This window comes from Dipodomys spectabilis, unplaced genomic scaffold (assembly GCF_019054845.1).
Source record: "Dipodomys spectabilis isolate Male_0828 unplaced genomic scaffold, ASM1905484v1 ptg000051l, whole genome shotgun sequence".
NCBI lineage: Eukaryota > Metazoa > Chordata > Mammalia > Rodentia > Heteromyidae > Dipodomys > Dipodomys spectabilis.
Window position 1 is genome coordinate 20,628,468 of NW_024870728.1, and position 20,458 is coordinate 20,648,925.

Genomic DNA, 20,458 nt, shown 5'->3' on the forward strand with positions numbered 1-20,458 from the left:
AAGATACTGTACAGTTCAAAGGGACAAGACATTTGTAAAATACAAGGAAAGAGGAGAGGGTGTTAAGAATGGCTAGTGATAGGAAAGAGAAGTCAGAGGGGACCCCAGTGGGACACTGTTGTAATCTAGAGACTGGCTGGAATGTAAGAAGAGACTTCTAAATCCAAGCCAGAAGACAACACAACTCCCAGAAACAGTGATGAGAGACAGGTTGTCTTCTAGGTAAACCAAAAAGAAAATCACAACTTTTAAGCCAATGGGAAGTTGTTGGCTTTTCCAAGCAATCATAGTAGAGATGTAACTGAAGAATCATAGAGGGGAGTCAAATGATGTTTTTCTGTAATGTTAAGTACCTGAGAAAATCAGAGAAGAAAGGATGTAATTGTAGCATCAACTGGATTATCTGTAAGACAGCAGTATGTAGACCAAGGCTGGGGTCTAGGATAAGATGAACTAGACACTTGTTTCAGACACAGAATTAAGAGGAACAACAACAACAAAAAAAAACCCAAACCCAAATCCTGGTCCTTGAGCTTGAACTCAGTGCCTGGGCATGGTCTCTGAACTTTTGTGCTCTAAGTATCTTAAAAATCAAATTGAAGGGGCTGGGAAGGTGGCTCAGTGGTAGAGTGCTTGCCTCACATGCAAGAGGCCCTGGGTTCGATTCCTCAGCACCACATAAGCAGAAAAAGCCAGAAGTGGCGCTGGCTCAAGTGGTAGAGCACTAACCTTGAGCTGAAGAGCTGAGGGACAGAGCCCAGGCCCAGAGTTCAAGCCCCACAACGGAAAAAAAAAATCAAATTGAAGGAAGTGGAGCTGTGGCTCAAGTGATAGAGTGCTAGCCCTGGGAGGGGTGGGGGGAGGGAAGAGGTGGGGAACCTCAGGGGCAGCACCCAGACCCTAAGTTCAATACCCCAGCACTGGCACACAAGAGAGAGAGAGAGAGAGAGAGAGAGAGAGAGAGAGAGAAACAAAAACAAATTCAGTATCAGACAATCTGTGATGAACAAAATAAAACTGTTTAAATTGCAGCAGCATTAGTGTTCCTAATTTTCCTTTTTGTCTTAGCCTCTAATTGAGCTCAGTACTAATTTCAGAGGAACATTCCCAAAAGACAGTTTCCTTACTAAGACCCCCAATAAGGTCCCCAAAGCTGTCAGCTGCAAGTTGCCAGTAGCACATCCTAGCATTTGCCTTTTTGCAAGGGGAGTGAGGTTGACCTCCCTTCTCTGTCTGGGATGTAGGGAAACATAGAAGGAGACCTGGTACCCCCATACTTAAGATAGAACAGATAGAAGGAGCATTATTCCCATTGCCAGCAGCTTTTATGTCAGAAGCAATCAGCGTAGCCGAGCCCTTTTGTTTCTGCACTTGTTTTTCATGTAAGAGTTCTTGGTGGGCAAGTGATTTCACCAAGAGGATTAATTTGTGAAGAAAAGAGCTCCAAGCTTGGAGCTGGTGCTGCCAGCAGGTTGTCTAGAAGATAGCAGTGCTGTGTGGACAGGGTCTGTCTTTCATGGCACTTCTTTAAACTAACGGAGCAGCATGAATCATTTTATTCCGTTAAGAAAGTAGAGCTGGTGAAAAGGTTTTTCTTCCCCCTCATCATGAGACAGCCACGCTGGCAGAGAGTGATTAATAGGGTTAGTCTGTGGATTTCGTTTTACCCCTGTCTCAGGGGTTTTCAACAGTGCTTTTAAACATTTGGGACCAGATAACGTTTGGTTGTGGATGGTTAGCAGTATCCCTGGTCTCTGTCCACTAGGTGCTAATAGCATTCCCCATCCTCCCTTTTGACACAACTCAGAGTATCTGCAGTCACCTCAGTGTTTCCTGTTGGGACAAATATGCCTTGGTTAAATATCACTGGGATATCAAGAAACAAAGCTTCTTACTTCCACTTCTTTCTTCACTCAGCTTTTCCTCACTTCTTTGTAAAATATTAATATATGTTGATGATTTCATACCATGTGATCTTTTATACATAAGACTGCAGCATCTTCATGCTAGATTGAGGTGAAAATAGTAGGTTATAGAAACAGGACCTGAAACAGCCATCATCCCATACCAAATATATCAGCCATATCTGATTTAATAAAGGGTAATTAATATTCTCGAATCAGCTGAGATTTAAGGCATTAGTTGACCTGGTAGCTCACATTTTTCTCCTTTTTTTTTTCTTCTTAAAACCACAAGCAAGCAGCATTTATTCCTATTTGCTTTTCCCGTTAACTTACAGAGCCAGCATGATGAATGGCTATAGGCTCACAATATCGTGGGCATCTTTGACAGTCCCCTTTTTAATACTCTCACATTGGGTACTTGCAAATAGCTTACATGTTGACACTGAGCTTCTCCTGACCCCACATACTGTTCCCCAGCCTATTGCCTAATCAACTCAGATTGTTGTCATAACTTATCAATCGGGTCTCTCCTCTCCCAGTTTTTTTCTTACTAATTAATCCTTTCTAAGCTGAGATTGCCACGGTTCCTCTATCTTACTCTAACCATTTAGCAGTTTCAGGGTTTAGTTTTGCTTTAGTACTCCAAGAGCTTTTCCCACCACTCCTCTGCCTACATACAGTAAGCCTCAGACAATTAGAATGGTTATGTTTTTTTTTTTTTTTTTCCCAAACATACTCTCATTTTTCTGCTTTGAGCCTTTCTTGACTTTTGTTCTTCTAAAATCTCTTTTTCTTTAAGGTCTAGCTCAGTTGTCCCTATGTCTGCACAGCCTCCCTCCATCTCCATGATTGGTTATGATTTCTTCCTCCTTTGCTCATCTTTTATTATCTTCTGCTTGCTTTCAATCTCATGGATTTGTACTCATGCTCCTATCACTAAGGATATTCAGAGGGAATGCCAGACTTACTAGATTCTAGCCTAAGTTCACCAATTAGCTGAATAATGTATTATGTATGTTTGTATAAATTATTTCAGATTTTTTGTCCTTTTCATTTTACCATCCACAAGGAGATGATTAATTAAAAAAAAAAAAAAAACCTTCCACAAGATAGCTACATGGAAATTCACCTTCATAATAAATACCATACCAGCCACTTCTGTTAGGCCTTTTCCCTAATGTGCCACTTTGGACAAAATTGCTTTTATTTCTCTGCCTCAGTTTCTTCATCTGACAGTGGGATTCATACCTACCTCATAGAATTGATATGAAAATTAAATGGACACGTATACTTGCATATACCTACATATACTTATGTAAGGTGCTTGTGAGAGTGCAAGGCAAGTAGCAAGTACTCTGTATCTATTAACTGTTGGTAATTTCAATTTTTAAATTGATCACCATTATCTGAAAGTCTTTGGGAAAAGAACTAGTCATGAGCTGTTAAGAGAAAAAAATATACTGCATTTAGATTGATTAAATATATTAGAAGCTGTATTTAAAATATTTCATTGTTCAGTGCATAAACTTACTGAGTATCCTATTAAGAAAACAAAAATAACTGAACAACTCAAATCATATCTTTGGCAGTGAAAATCTGTCACAGATCATTGCATTTACTACTCAGGGTACAAATTTAATAGACGGAAAAGCAGTCAGAATCTGGAGAGTGGTGCACATATTTACTTACTTGCCTTAGCAAAAATCAAGATTTATTGCCTTTCAAGATAAATTTTGGCTAAATATTGACTTTAGGTTCTCAATCATGGCTTACCTGCAAGACCAATAAATCGTGACACTTCTCAACACGAGTTGGAATCTACTTGGTATTTATTAATTTAGCTCACACAATTTATAATCTTAATAGTAACATTCCACGAGATTAGACAAACATTGTAGAATTTAGCAAATGTCTATTTTTGAGCAGCAGTAATTACCTAACATGTGATTTTCACTTCAGCGCTTAGTTAACTATTATACCCTTAGCACTATTAAAATAATCTAGACCCAACAAGTCCATGCTAACTTAGCTATTGAGATATTCACTGACAAAACAAAAACCCCACCTAACAGCTTGTATGATTAAGCCAATTAGTATTCAGACTGAATTTTTCCAACCACAATCTGCCTGGTTTGCTTCAGTCCTGCTAGTAACATCAAACAACACATGATTTTTGCTCCAGAGATGGCATCTGTCTCTCCAGTAGGATGGGCATTGAACTTTCACTGCATCTGGGCACTGAGCTAATCCTTCACAACATAAATTTTGCCACATTGCTATGTTGAAAGATACATCCATTTTGTCCCAGAGAAGTTATTTATTTCTGTTGCATTCTTAAGGGTCTAGTTGTGCTAGCAGCAGCTGCAGTCCATTCTACAAGTGCCAGCTCAAGTTAACCTAAATGTGTGTCATCACAGTAGGAACAGTTTTCCTTCCGAGTATGATTTATGTGTTTGATTGTGTGTCAGCCCTTAGACTGTGCAGCCGAGCTTTATGAGTCAAAGTTTCAGCCAGTGGGGAGTGACAACTTCCCATATGTAATCTCTCACTGCTATAAAATTTGTAGGTGAACATAAAATGAGGCCCATCCAAAATGAATTCTTTTCTGAACACAAGTGAATTTCTGTAGGGCTTTCAAGCTAGCCAGGGAGTGAGTTCCTCTCAAGATTGGATTTGGGCATGTGTGTTCTCTCCCAAGCAGGATGTTTTCATCCTCTGGGCAGAAAACTTGCTAACAAGCGACCTTAAGGAAAAAAGTCTGAATTGTTGAAATATAAAGTTAGCTCTGTGTAATTTCAACAAAATGTCTATCAGTATATGCCATATTCTTCATCTTAGCAATTACAGATGGTACACAGTTGATTTTTCTGGATTTCTCCCCCCCCCCCCCTCTTTTTTTTTTTTTTTGTCAGTCGTGGGGCTTGAACTCAGGGTCCAGGCATAGTCCCAAAGCTAGCACTCTACCACTTCGATCCACAGTGCCCCTTCTAGTTTTCTGGTGGTTAGTTGGAGATAAGAGTCTCATGGACTTTCCTGACTGGGATAGCTTCGAACTATAGTTAAGAGAATCCGCCAGCCTCATTTCCATCTTGTTAACTGAGATCACACGTGAATGAGTGGTCTCTTACAAATCAGCTCAGTACCTTCCAGCTGTGGAGTGAGTGCGTACATCTGGGCCCCAGTTACTTTTCCCTCCACTTCCTTTAATGGACATCAAAGCTGCATAGAAAAAATTGTTGTGGGTCCACAGATAATTCAAGTGGTAGACCATCTGCTTAGTAAGGGCAAGGCCCTGAGTTCAAACCCCATTACACACACACACACCACACACACACACACACACACACACACACACACACACCACACACACACACACACACACACACACACACACACACACACACACACACACACACACACACACCATTTGTTCCACACACACACACACACACACACACACACACACACACACACCATTTGTTCCAATGCTACCTACGGGCTGGGAAAGTGGCTCAGTAGTAGAGTGCTTGCCTTGCATGTATGAGGCCCTGGGTGCTGAGGCCCTCCACACCACATAAGCAGAAAAAGCCGGAAGTGGCGCTGTGGCTCAAGTAGTAGAGCACTAGCCTTGAGCTGAAGAGCTGAGGGACAGTGCCCAGGCCCAGAGTTTAGGCCTCACAACCTACAATAACAAAAAAACCCAAACAAACAACAAAACTACCTCGTTTTCTGGATAAACAGAATTTTCAATTTAAATCAAATGTAATGCTTTATTTTAGAAAGTAATATTCAGATACATATTAGCTACATTTAATGAGGCAATGGGATACGAGACAGTAAGCTAGGGAAGCTAAATTTTTTTCCCCTCCTATTCTTGTCATTCTTTTCTCTCTTTCCCTCTCTCCCTTCCCTCCTTTCTTTCTTCCTTTCCTCTCTTTACTCCTTCCCCCTCCTTTTTTCCTTTCCTTCCTTCTTTCCCTTCCATTTCCTTCTCTTCACTTCCACCCTCTTTTTCCTAACTTGCTTTTTACTCTTTTTGACTCCCTCCTTCCTTCTCTCCTTCCCTCCCTCTCTTCCTCTGCTCCACTCTTTCTATTCTTTTTTCTTCCCCTTCCTTCTTTCCTTCCCCTTCTTTCTTTTTTCCTTCCTTACTTGTTTTCTTCCTTTCTTGTCTTTCTTCCTTCTGAACCTCCCTTCCTTCCTTCCCTCCTTCCTTCCTTCCTTCCTTCCTTCCTTCCTTCCTTCCTTCCTTCCTTCCTTCCTTCCTTCCTTCCTTCCTTCCCTCCTTCCCTCCCTCCCTCCCTCCTTCCTTCCTTCCCTCCTTCCTTCCTTCCCTCACTCCCTCCTCTCTTTTTTTTCACTCTTTTTTTTCTTTCTAGAAAAGATCTCACTATGTTGATCCTCCTGAGTGTTGGGATTACAAGCATGTACACCACGCCTGGCTAGGATTTTCCTTTTTTACTTTTACAGAGCAAAGGAAAATGTGTTATCTCACTCTCTTTTCCTACTCTTCTTTGTGTTTATTTGTGCCTGTTATTCTCTTAGAGCGTTTCTATTTGCCATATACAAAGCACTGGCTTTGCTTTTCTAAATTAGATAAAAGCTTACTTTTAAAGATGGAAAGAGTATGGTAGCTGATGGCACTTTTTAAGTGATGGCACTTAAAAAATAGTATATGCATGCTTTCCTGGGTGCAAGAGCTTCACCTGGGCCCAGCCTAAGTCCTTATTACCTCACCTCCCTCTGATGTTCATGGGCTGCTTCCACTGGTCAGGGGAGGTGACTGGAGTTGGTGGCCAAGAAGTGGAGAGATGGCGGTTGGCTCCTGTTCAAAATCTCAGCCTCAATAACAACACACTGCAGCCAAACTAGCTAACTAGGTGCACTTGTCAGAAGAAAGATTGTGCTTGTGTGGAGAATCATGCCAGGATTTCTGCTTCAACCCCAGCAACAGATTCTTTTGGGTATCTTAGTGAAAGACCATTTGGGAAATAAACTGTACATGCCGCAAATAAGATTTCAGTTAAATGGTGACATTTGTTCCCAGAAGTATATCAGAGGAGAAGCTAAGCTCTTCAGAGCATGTGTTCATTAAAGGTTTGAAGTGGGGTGAGAAGCAATAAAAAAAAAGGCCAGTGGGTTCTCTTGTGAGATAGTTTTTTGTTCTTATGAATTGAATACACTGAAAAGTTTCAAAAAGAGACTGGGAAGAATGTATTTGCTTTGATCTAACATGTGGAGTGTTTCTTTCTCCTAATGCCCTTTAACTTAGAAACACTGTTGAAAAATCTGTTTGAAAGTACATAAAAATATGTGTAAATAAGCCCTAATTAGTTATTTCAATTAATTATTTTTTGTCTCTACTCTGTAGCTCTATTTTTCTTTCCATAATGTCTTGCTTAAGAGTCCAGTTTTGGCACCCTTCAAAAAATGTACTTTTTAACAGTCATTATTAAGAAAACACATTTTTTTCCCTGCTGAGAGCCTAACTGATAAAGTAAAATTCCAGATTGTGTATCTTAAAGAAGAATTGTGTCTGACATTCTTAGACCATGATTTGCTAGTATGACACTGAAGGAAATGTTGCAGTTAATTGCAAGAACAGATACTTCTTGAAATAAATGAATCTTCATCAGGCCACTAGCATCTAATCTTCTTTCCCAACCATCTTATGCTTTTTCAAAGACAAATACATTGGATTTCAGGGTGTACATTTTAAGTATTTCTAAGTTGAATAGGATACTTTCCAATGGAGGTAAGAACGCTCTGCGAAAATACTGGTAAGATAATCCCAGGTCTACACAGCCAGTTTTTAGAAACTGACTAAAAACTTAAATTGTTTTTGCTCAAAGCCTAGAAAGTAAACTATGTGATGAATCAAGAGCTTTTCTTTGACTGCAATCTGCAGTCATTTATACTTTGGTTGAACTGAGTCAGGCTTTTAGAGCTTAGAGAAACCTTATTCATCAGACCTCCCAGTGGGGCCCTGGTAAATGATGCTCATTAGAAATGTGAATTCTTAGCTGGGTACTGGTGGCTCACGCCTGTAATCCTAGCTACTCAGGAGGCTGAAATCTGAGGATCGAAGTTCAAAGTCAATCTGGGCAGGAAAGTCTGAGAGACTCTAACCTCTAATTAACCACCTGAAAACCAGGAGTGGAGCTATGGCTCAAAGTGGTAGTATGCTAGTCTTGAGCAGAAATGCCCAAGGACAGTGTCAGGCCCTGAGTTCAAGTCCTGTGACTACCAAAAAAAAAAGGAGAGAAAGAAGAAGAAGGAGGAGGGGGAAGAAGGAGGAAGAGGGAGGGGGAGAAGAGGAGAAAGAAGAGAAGGAGAAGGAGGAGGAGGAGGAGAAGAAAGAAGAGAAGGAGGAAAGGAGAAGGAGAAGGAGAAGAAACGTGAATTCCTGTTCTCTATCCCTACTCTACCAAACTTATCTTAGGAAGGATTCACATTTTACATTCTGATGCTCAGTGAATTTGGAAACCCACCAATTAAAGCCAATCCTTTTATTTTGGCTCAGGCATTTATTTTGTGCCCTGGGTAATAGCAGGTTTAGGTTTCCTGACTGTAGGACTCAGACTGTTGGTATATCACATGTTCAAAGTAGCTCTTAGAGTGCGTATAGGTTCAAAGCTACGTCTGGATGATTTCAGCACTGAGGGTTGGACAGCATAGTTTCAGTACAGTATGATTGTTAAGTTACCTAGCTACTAGATATAGTTTTACATATTTTTTTTCTACTGTGTTTGCCTAAACTAAAATCTGAATGAATTTCATCCATAGTCTCTTATTCTTTTTCTCTTTTATGAGCCCAGAGATCTGTACAAAATCATGAGACTATGTAACTTACTTAATGAGCTCATGTGGTTGAATCCCTAGCTTTGGGCAGGTGTACCCAGCCAACATAAACATGTTTAGGCTATATGGTTTCTTAAAATGTATATGCAGATATTTTAATGTTGATTTAGTTGCACAAAATTATTACAGACATTGAAGTTACAGATGGATAAGCTAAGTAGTACTTACAAATACATGTATTAAATATCCAGCAAATGCTTACTGATGTTTATTACTTCTTAAGTTGACACAAACAAAAAGCTAAAATATCCAGATTTTTTTTCAGTGCTCTGTGGTGAGAATTTGAAATATAATGATGATCCTGAATTTCTGCAAGGTCCAAGCAATTAGAGAGGATTGAATTCTGTGCAGTAGCATTTGATTTTTTCACTCAGTCTGACTAGTCATTTTTGGAAACAATATCCCAGCGTCTAGGAGATGTCAGCTTCCACTGAGCACAATTTCCAGTTCATACATGAGCACATGCTTAAGAGTTTAACAGGGATAGTGATGAAAGTTGGCTGCCACAAGAAACAGGTGATCAGGTTAAAAAAAATCAAATATGAAATAGCTATGGGAAATTGAAATGTCTGTAGGTCTGTATCTATGTACCAAATAATAGTTTATCACTCTTTCAACTTAAGCATTACAGTCTCTTGTGTGTAAACTTTGTAAGAGCTGGGGATAAAAAATATATCTGAGCCGGGCGCTGGTGGCTCACGCCTGTAATCCTAGCTACTCAGGAGGCTGAGATCTGAGGATCGCGGTTCAAAGCCAGCCCGGGCAGGAGAGACCGTGAGACTCCTATCTCCAATAAACCACCAGAAAACCGGAAGTGGCGCTGTAGCTCAAGTGGTATTACCTGTAGTGGGGCTTGAACTCTGGGCCTGGGCGCTGTCCCTCAGCTCTTCAGCTCAAGGCGAGTGCTCTACCACTTGAGCTACAGCGCCACTTCCGGTTTATATATAAATATATATATATATATATATATATATATATATCTGAGAAGTTTATAATGTTGCTGAATAGCAAAGCCCCTAAAAGTGCATCATCACTGGTCCAGCGAGTGATGGAATAGGTGGGCACACATTCACACCCCTGGGCTTGTGAGTCATCTCTTCTGTCAAACTCAGCTTGTTTTAGTCTTCTTCTTTCACACATTTTTTTCTCATTCCTCAGCCAGCCGTGAAAATAAAGTTATTATAATGTTTTTGTTGCTATTTAATGGTAAAGAAATCCATTTGAGGATCAAGTCTTTGAAACCTGATACCAACATAGTGACTTACTTTTTTATGTGTGTGTGTATGTGTGTGTGTTGTGTGTGTGTGTATGTGTGTGTGTGTGTGTGTGTATGTGTGAGTTGTGGGGCCTGAACTCTGGGCCTGGGCACTGTCCCTCAGCTCTTTAGCTCAAGGCTAGCACTCTACCACTTGAGCCACAGCACCACTTCCAACTTTTTCTGCTTATGTGGTGCTGAGGAATCGAACCCAGGGCCTCATGTATGTGAGGCAAGCGCTTTACCACTGAGCCACCTTCGTAGCCCGTGACTTACTATTTTTTTAATTCCTTCTCTATGTAAAAACACATGATCTAATTTTCTTTGTGAAAGAGGCACTATGAAACTGCTTGGTTACTAATGCCTTTTTATTTATGATGGAATTCTGTTGGGTTTTGTGATATTTTTATTCATGGAGTGCATGCAAATCAGTATCTTCTTAGGTTAGTAGTTCAATAAATGTATTTGGGCACTATTTAGTGATAGTGGGACACAGCAATGATCACTAAATCATCATCCTCATTACTATTGTTGAAAGAAAAATCCACTTTCATGCCTACAACATGACTAGTGTCAGATCCATTTGATTGATCTAGTTCTGGCACCCAACCATGAAAAATGTTGCATGGAAGGATTTCTAGAATGAAAGGTTATAGGTTACAAAGGTCAGAATAGAGAGAGAGAGAGAGAGAGTGTGTGTATGTGTGTGTATATATATATTTTTTTCCAGTCCTGAGACTTGAATTCAGGGCTTGAGTGCTATCCCTTTTGCTCAAGGCTAGCACTCTACCACTTGAGCCACAGCTCCACCTGGCATTTGTGGTAGTTTATTGGGGATAAGAGTCTCACAGACTTTCTTGCCCAGGCTAGGTTTGAACTGTGATCCTCAGATCTCAGCTTCCTGAGCAGCTAGGATTAAAGGCATGAACCACTGGTGCCTGACTTTGTATATTCTTTTAAAAAACATACAACTTTTATTGTTGTTATAAAAGTGATATGCAGAGGGGTTGTAGTTAAATAAGTCAGGTAAAGAGTACATTTCTTTTTGGACAGTGTCAGCTCTTCCTCTCGATCTCCCAGTTTTCCCCTCCCATCCCCACCCACAAGTTATGTAGTTCATTTTCAGCATAGTGTCTAGTGTTTATTGCCAGGTCCTCTGACTGCGTCAGGACAGAGCTCACAGAATCATGCACTGCCTGGAATATGAAAAGAGCAGTAGCAATCATTTGCAGCAACAAGCTGTAAGTGTTCTTGAGTAATGGGAAAATGTTGCTGAAGTGGAGAGCAGAGAAATAATGTACTCTGCAATGTGCAAAGTGGGGGAGGGATGAACACTGTTCATCTGGCAAGTTCTCTAACTGGAATTAGAGATTATAGTCCTACTGCCAAGTATTGGGAGGGAAGTTGGAGGGGTGGAATGGGGCCAGTCCAAAGCCAAATTTCTTTCATTAATTTTTGTGAGCAAAGGAAAACTACATATCAGATTTTAGAATCATTCTATCAGACAACATATTTTATTTATTTATTTTTATGTTTTTGAGACAGAATCTCACTTCATACCCAGGCTGGGCTTGAACCCATCAGATCCTCCAGTCTCAGCCTCTGGGATTACATGTATGCACCAGAATGTCCAGTCTTCTTTTCTTGATATAGAGTTATTAGGTGAATTAAACAAAGAACCTATATAAAAAGCTCCCAACAAAATGTCTAGTGCAATACGTCCTGAGCAGAAAAGAAAGAAAAGGAAAAAAAAGAAATGAAAGAATGAAGGGAAAAAAAGTTGTAGAGAAACATATCTCTGGTAGCTATATGTAGAAGGGATAGAATCGAAGAGACCAGAAACAGGGTACCAAATAGGTGATACTAACAGCAATTCCTCAGGAAGTGATGGGTGGAGACTGTCAAGGCTAGAAGGAACATATGTGTACATCTGTTCTCTGTGGATTCTTTCTGTTATAGACTTTCATTAAACTTGAGAGTTGCACAGCCTTGTTCTGTGGTGCTCAGAGTATAATAGCAATCATAGATTCTTTTTTCTTCATTGCACAGGATGCCAGCGGTCCATCGGCCTTTCCAATGGGAAAGCCAAGGTGTGCAATTACAGTGGGTGGTACTACTGCAGCAGCTGCCACGTGGATGACAGCTTTCTCATCCCAGCACGCATAGTCCACAACTGGGATACTTCAAAATATAAGGTGGGTGTCAACACTGTATTCATTCACTATAACAATTTAGATGCTCTTATCTTGTCAGGTAGATTTTAGAGACGATGAAACAATTGGAAGCAAATTTGATTAGATATTCTCATAAAAGCTACCCGATTTTATCTGGTTCTTCTTCTATAGCTAACAATTTAAAGGCTTCTTAACTATGGTTCTTATTAATTTACTAATTTAAAAAGGTATATCTAGCAGTTGTTAGATATTAACTTGATAATTAACTGTAAGGGCTAAGATAGAATTCTGATAGAGAGATCTTTCTTATTTTTATTAGCTCTCATTTCCAACATCATAATCTATGAAAGGATGACAATGGGAAAATAATAAATGCACAAGCAGGACCATGATCTGTGGAAAAGGCTTGTGATCCAATGTATTTGCTATGTTGTGTATGATTCCTTCTGGTGTGAAGGTCAGTCTTCAGGTACACTAAACCCCTGGAACTTAAACCATGGGAGAAGCCCAGAGAAGAAAAAGTGTGTGTAGCCATCCTCCAGCTTTCATTTGGACTGGTGTTTATTGAAGAAGGGGGCAAGAGAGAAGCACAGGGATATGCTAATACTTCTGCAAATCAACTGCCAACACCCACAGAGGAGACCCATGTACAAATAGCAGGTTTGGTCACTCTAAAGTACAAATCAACAGAGGAAAAGAATAAGACCCAAGATAGGCTGGGGCACCCCAACATAAAAGGGTAGAGAAACAAGAAGCAACAGCAAAGGCCAGGAAGGGGTGAGCAGTGAGGTAGAAGGATTCCAGGCTGTCGACAAGCCTTGTGAAGAAAGTGTTGCCAGACGAATTGTGACAGATGCTGATAGGTCAAATAAGATGAGCATTGAGAATTGACGATTGGCTTTAGTAATGTGGAGGTAATTAGTGACCTTAATGAGAGCAGTTTGAATGGAGTGGTGAGAGCAAAGGTCTGATTGGAGTGGGTTCAACATAGAATAGGAAGAGAGAAATAAAAGACAAGGATAGGCCACTCTTTTGAGAAGTTTTACTCTAAAGAGGAGAGAGGTGGGGAGTAACTCCAATAGAAGTGGGGTCAACTTAGTTTTGTTTTTTTTGTAAGTGGTGAACAAACAAAACAAAATAAAACAAAATAATAGCATGTGTTTTATGCTGCGACTAACTACCCAGGAGAGAAAGGAGAAATGCTAGGTGGATATAGTTGAAACAGTGAACATGGAGTTGTGTAGATAACAGGAGGGGTTGTCCACTGCTTGGAGCAGGAAGTAAAAGAAAAGTCAGTGTACAGATGTGGGCATGTGGATGTGTTGTTGCCAGAGTATGGGAATCCTATTCACATCAGTACTTTGATCAGATTCTTTTACTTCAGCATCTGTGATCGATCGATCTTTCCTTCCTTCCTTCCTTCCTTCCTTCCTTCCTTCCTTCCTTCCTTCCTTCCTTCCTTCCTTCCTTCCTTCCTCCCTCCCTCTCTTTCTCTCTCTCTTTCTCTCTCTCTCTCTCTCTCTCTCTCTCTCTCTCTCTCTCCCTCTCCCTCTCTCTCCCTCTCCCACACACACTTCCTCCTCCCTCCCCTCTCTTTCCTTCTGTCATAGGGCTTGAATTCAGGGCCTAAGCACTGTCTCTGAGCTGTAGTGCCCTACCACTTTGAGCCACAGCACCACTTCCAGATTTCTGGTGGTTAATTGGAGATAAGAGTCTCATGGACTTTACTGCTTGGGCTGGCTTCAAACTGCAATCCTCAGATCTCAGCCTCCTAAGTAGCTAGGATTACAGTCATGAACTACCAGCTCTCAGCTAATACCTGTGATCTTGAAGTTATTAAATACCCATTTACCTTCCACTTCCCAGGAAAAATAGAATGATTAGGATGAACAGGATAATTTCTTCAGTCCACCTACAAACTTTGGTACAACCATACCCATCCTCACTGTTCTCCTTCCAGCCATAGAAGAGACATTACTCCTCTCATAGAAGGCTTCTTCCTTCTGCCTGTGTTCATGGTCCCAACTCTTCTCTTTTCTATTATGATTTTTCCAAATCTGCTTGATCCATGGCAGCTGCTTCTACTAGATTTATGTGGAACATGGTATTTGACTACTGGATCATATATACTCTGAATTCTTGTATCTTGGCTTTGTTCTCCTCCTTTCAGCTTTCTCAAGCACTTGTTTGGATTCTTTATTCTTTGCCTGCAACTCTAATCTTAGGGCTCCTTAGAATTTGTTCTTTGATTTTGTTTTCCCACTTTATCCTTTTATTAGGTCATCTCCCTCCCTCTGTGGCTTTTAAATGCTGGGATTTATACACTTGTAATTTTTTTCTTAATATATATATATATATTTTTTATTGTAAAGATATTGTACAGAGGGGTTACAATTACATGAGCAAGATAATGAGACCATTTCCTATCATTGTTAAACCCTCCTTTGTTTTTCCCCTACCATTCCCCCACCCCCACCCCATCAAAGTTGTAAAGTTCTTTTTCAGCGTAGTGTCCTGTATATCTCATTGTTACAGTGGGTCAACCTGTGTCCTTATTTCAGCATTTTGTTATTTCCCTTCCCCTCCCAAAATGTATATACCAGATGCAGGACACTGGAATCAAATACAGTGACAACAGGGATTGTACCATGGGGAAAAACATACAAAGAAATAAAAAAAATCACATAGTATATTATAAGTACATTAGAAAGAACAGCAACAAAGATAAAACCTCTTGTGTCCCTATCTTGGGGTTCATTTCGTTTATGCTGGTAATTTTTCTTTTCCATTCAGTTCTGGTTTTGCTATGGAAATCCAGGTATATAGTTTTAGTTATCCTATAGATATCTCTAGTTTCAACCTAGAAGACTTCACGATGTGACTTGGGTGGCTATATCATACAGCATTTCACAAGGTAGTAAAAGTTGACAAATCCCAGAATGGCTATCTCCACTAGAGTGGTGTTCTAGGTTTAGGATTCATGTCTTGCCCACGAGTCAGATAGCATAATTCTGTCACCTGATGAGTAGCCTCTACTTCTGCCAAGACACTGTGACATCTGCTTGAGTAACCCTTCTATGCAAGTGCTTCATACAAAAACAGGCTCTATTACTGTTTTTTGTGCCTTCTTGCTAATAGATGTTTGATACTTACTTTCAATGTGACAATATTACCTAGGAGCAAGCAGGTAGGGAAGAGAATTGTCTTCTATCTAGAGTCAAATGAAAGTTGAAAATTGTGAGGAGCCCAATTGGCTTCTGTCCCTTCCCTTTGCTTCCTCCTTTCCTCCCTTTCTCTTTTTCTTTTTTTTTTTGGGGGGGGGGGTCCGGTCGTAGGGCCTGAACTCTGGGCCTGGGCGCTATCCCTCAGCTCTTCAGCTCAAGGCTAGCGCTCTACCACTTGAGCCACAGGCCACTTCCAGCCTTTTTCTTTTTGCTTATGTGGTGCTGAGGAATCGAACCCAGGGCCTCAGGCATGCAAGGCAAGCACTCTACCACTGAGCCCCCTTCCCAGCCCCCTTCCTCCCTTTTTCTATCCTTTCTTTTTTCCTTCCTTTCTTCCCCTTTCACCCTCCCGTCTTCCCTACTTCCCTTCCTTCTTTTCTTTTTCTTCCCTTTCTTCCTGTCTCCCTACTTTCTTTCCCTCCCTCCTTCCATCCATCTTCTTTCCTTTCTCCCTTCTTCATTTCTATTTTTTGATACAGAGTTTTGCTAGCAGCTCAGATTGGCCTCAGATTCATAATCCTCCTACCCCAGCCTCCAGATTCCTGGGATTACAGGTGTTTACCACACACCCAGCTGGCTTAGGTCTTTTTCTTTATGACAGGGGACCTTGGGCTTCTCTCTTCTACCCAATTATCATTCACATCTTCTCTGTCTTCAAGATGTTGGCAGTCTCAGAGTCTACCCCTGGGTGTGTGGCTCAATTGGTAGAGAGTTTGCCTAGCAAATAAGAGACCTTGGGTTCAGTCTTCAATACTGTAAGATGCCTCATCCCAGTTCTTCTTGGAACTAACCTTGCCTCCTACTGCAAGGAGAAAATTGCATTTATGAGATATGAATGTAAGCATCTCAAAATCTGTCTATATCGTACCTTTCCTTACTGCTTTTCCTCCTAACTTAGGAAAAAGAAGATCACTTTGTCCTGCTTAGCAATCATCCTGCCACCCAAGATCCAGAAGGTTTTATCTATCTGTGTAATTCCTGCTCATTCTTCCAAAGCCTGAGCTTCTCTTTTGCTCTCCATCCTCCATATTTGCTGCATTACTGATTCCCCTCTGGGCCACCATAAAGATAGGCATGGGTTTCAAGATTTACACTTTCTTAGGAGTTAATAGCAGGAGCTTGGAGTTAAATGGACATTTGTCCAAAATATATAGTAGCCTTTTATTAGGTGATTGATTAATTGGGGGAAATTGCTCCAACTTCCTCTGGGTCTCAGTTTCCTAATCTGTAGAATGAGCCTAGACTGCTTGGGTTCAAGTCTTGGCTTTGTCACTTATTGATTATGCAACCTGGGGAGATTATTTAATCTCTTTATTTTAGGTTCCTCTAAAATGAGCCTTGTAATACATCATAGGATTACAGCTCTTTAAAGGGCTACAGCATGCAAAGCATTTAACAGGGCCCATGCATGCTAGCTAAGCATTTGTTCCCTTGGTAATGTATACATTTATCTGATAAAGAGTTGTGTGGGTTGGGATAATACAAGCACTTAACCAATGACTGTGATACACACTGAGGTTATTATTTCCACCATTATCACATGTATATAATAGCTGGTTGCTGGTTTGTTTCTCTGTTAAAGTGAGCTTCTTGAGTACAGAGAATGTGTCTTAGGACAGTTCATGACACATAGGTAAGCAGAAATGTGTGAGTGAGTCAAAGAATGAAAGCTTTGACTTTCTCAGACTTACCAAAAGCCTCTCCTCATCCCATGCACATTGCCTACCTGTGTGCATCCCTGTAGTTACTTCTGCCCTCTCATGTCTTGTGGCTTGCTTTCAGTGTTGGAATTCACTCTCCATCAAACCCCTTCTCCCTCTGCCCTCTCCCCCAGCCTCAGCACAACCATGAGGAGGGAGTCAGTCATCCCCTACTGGTACTTCTCGCCCTTGATTCTCATCTCTTACAGATGTTTGCTTTGGATGGGTGTTTTACCATTTTCTTGTCCTACTTTCTTCACCTTTATCATGGAGATGATAATGTACCTACTTTGTGAGCTTGCTGTTAGCCCAGGTAAATGAATCACTGAAAGCAATTAGCACAGTGTTAGGCACATAAAAGCTCAGTTAAGGCAGCTTAATCCTTGACTAGTCTGTGAGACTTTTTGTGATCTCTAGTCCCTGCATCCAGGTCAGCACTTCCTGGCTTCCTCTTACCCTCAGCCATACCAGAAAATCCTAGAACATGGCTTAAACCTCATTTCCTCTCCTAATTCTTCTCTGAACTCTACCAGACAGCTCTCCTCTTCATCATGGACTTCGAATTCTTAATAGGAAGTATAAATGTATTTGCTATGCATGTATTAAGTGGAATTGTACTTAAAAGGGAAAAAGGCTGGTTGAGTTTGCTTTAGGTTGTATGCTTAGAGTGAGCATGAGCATAGATAACAGGTGAGTGCAGTGGTCCCAGCTGTGTGATCCGTGAAAAAGAAGGCTAGTAGTGAGTTCCCGAAGAATACACATTGGCTAGTGGAGCAAAAGCAGAAAAAGTAGCACTGACTGAGGAGATGAAAAAGGCAGGCATAACTTCTGAAGGCAGGAACAAGGAGGAGGATGTCCAGGTCTGTTTTTCGTGAGCTCTGAAGGCCACAAAAACCATCTGTATACCAACATTGATACTTGTGATCCTCTTTAAAAATAGGCTGTGCTGTTGTGGTGGTCACTCAAGTAAATAGATTGCATTTTGAGAGAATAGATAGCTAATTGGACTATTTATTAGGTGCATTCACTTCATCCATGCTGCGCATGAGAAAAAAATCTCCTGGTCAGACCACTCCTTCCCACGTTCTCAGTGGAGCAGAGAAGATTTTAATGCAAGAACATAGCTGGCTGATTTTATCTGGATCATCTTTCACTGGTACTAAGTAACTTATTTCATTTATCCAGTATCTGTCTGTCTTTGCTCAGACATCAGGATTTAACTTAATGTTCTTAATTGTGAGGATCAATTTGGATCTATCAGTTTCTAAAACCAGACATTGTTCTGTTGGATATGCCTGCTGTCCTTAATAGCAAGTACGTGACTGGCTCAACTATCCATTTAAAAGAATGAAAAAATGGTTTCACAGAACAGAGTGAAATTCATCATCTTAAGCATTTCCTTGTCTGCCCTCTGGAGTATTAATAACCCTAATTATTTTTTAAAGCAGAATTTCAGTCATTTTCTGGTGTATATTCTCCAGATTGAATTGAGTTCCAAGATGAAGAAGCAGCTCTCCTCAAATTCTGTAGCCATTCTCTAATGAAAGTCTCTTTGAAAGTAACTTTCCCTACCTGCTACTCAAAAACATCAGCCATAACAAAGAGGTAGTAAGGAACTCAAACAGCTTGATTCTTCTTTAAATAGGTCCCCAGGGTTGTACTTTTTCAAAATGTTTCTGTGTCCTAACTTGAATATTCACATTCCATCTATTTAGGGGTTTTCCGTGTTACATAAACCATTTCCTATCTCTACATCTTGAGAGACATTCAAGGCAAAGCTCTATTGCCCTTGCAGATCTGCAGAAAAGCTCGCTGATGGGAAGGCACTTATCAAACTCATTTGAAAAGTTTGAGAACAAATTGTAATTAAATATCATGCCTCCTCCATTAGCTCCAGTTCTTGTTTTAATAGGACCAAGAAGTGGTATTGGAGACTGATTTTATGAAGACTTTATGATTTAAACAATGGAACTCTGAATAAATAGTGAAAGGGCATGTTATATATGCCAGAAGAAATACATGATCATTTTACTGTGGCAAAATTATGGTTGATATTTTTACTCCTCTCCCAGTTTTTATTTTCCAGGTTTTCATTCATGGGATTCTGTTAGTCTTGTAATTTTATAAATTTTAATTATCACACAATCTCTTTTAAAAACATATATTTGGAAATGAACCATTTTATTTTCTCAGAGTTATAGTTATAAATGTGAATAATTGTTTTGTGATAGATAATGTCAGAGTTTAATGTGGTAAGAGAGGCTGGTTTCCCTTAAATCACTTGCAGTGCTTATATATACACTGCTATGCTTTTTTTCTCTTCTCTTTTTAGACTATAATATTCTTTCACGAATTTTAAGATTGAGAAGGTGTCATAAAGCATGCATACAATAGATAATTATCCTCTCTCCCATTCATCTTTCCATAGGCAACCACATCACTTTCTCTTCTTCCAGGGTTGTCAAATATATGTGAGTCATATAAAAAAGAGCAGAGGGGAGGGAGGAGTTGGGGGGGTGGAGAGGAAAGGGATGGTAGGGGAAATATAAAGGAGGGTATAACAATGCACGATAGGAAAAGGACTCATTACCTTGCTCATGTAACTGTAACCCCTTTGTACAGTATCTTTACAATAAAAAAATATTAAAGAGCAATAGTTGCTCAGAGGCTGGTGACTCACACCTGTAATCCTAGCTACTGAGGAGGCTGAGATCTGAGGATCGCAGTTTGAAGCCAGGCTGGGCAAGAAAGTCCTTGAGACTCTTTATCTCCAATAAACTACTCCGAAAAGGCCCTAAGTGGAGCTGTGGCTCAGTGGCAGAGCACTGGCCTTGAGAGAAAAAGCTCAGGAACAGCACCTAGGCCCTGAGTTCAAGCCCCATGGGGGGACAAATCTAGTGGAAGACTTCCGGACAATGTATTGCCTAAGTGTATTATAAGTTAGCTTCATTTGCAGCCTATTGGCTTTCTGTTTGTGAGGAAGGATGGAGAAGGAGAAGGGACCATCTTTTTTAGAGTAATGTGCTGATAGATTTTGGTAGAGTCATTTGAAAACAAGTCTGCATTCTGGTTTTAGTTCTGCCCATGAAATGACCATAAATAAATCACTTGAGTTCTTTGCATTTAGAGCTGAGTGGGGTGGCACATGTTTATAATTCCAACATTTGAGTAGTAAAGGCAAGAATATTATAAGTTTGAGGTCAGGTTAGGGCTATATAGCAAGACCATCAAATTATTTATCTTCTCCTATTAAATATAGATAATGGGTCAATTCCATGTCCCTCAAAGTGGATTTCATGAAGCAGTCACCTGTTCTGTACCTGTTTGTAGGGCTGTGGGA

General features: G+C 40.4%; 1 protein-coding gene across 2 annotated transcripts in view; it reads left to right on the forward strand.

Moving 5' to 3' along the window:
- Positions 1–20,458, forward strand: part of Plekhm3 (pleckstrin homology domain containing M3) — a 166,737-nt gene that overhangs the window by 47,302 nt on the left and 98,977 nt on the right. For both annotated transcript variants that reach the window (XM_042679250.1, XM_042679249.1), the window contains one exon: positions 12,070–12,215. In XM_042679250.1, the coding sequence (XP_042535184.1) occupies positions 12,070–12,215 (146 nt within the window). The remainder of the gene's footprint in view (positions 1–12,069; positions 12,216–20,458) is intronic.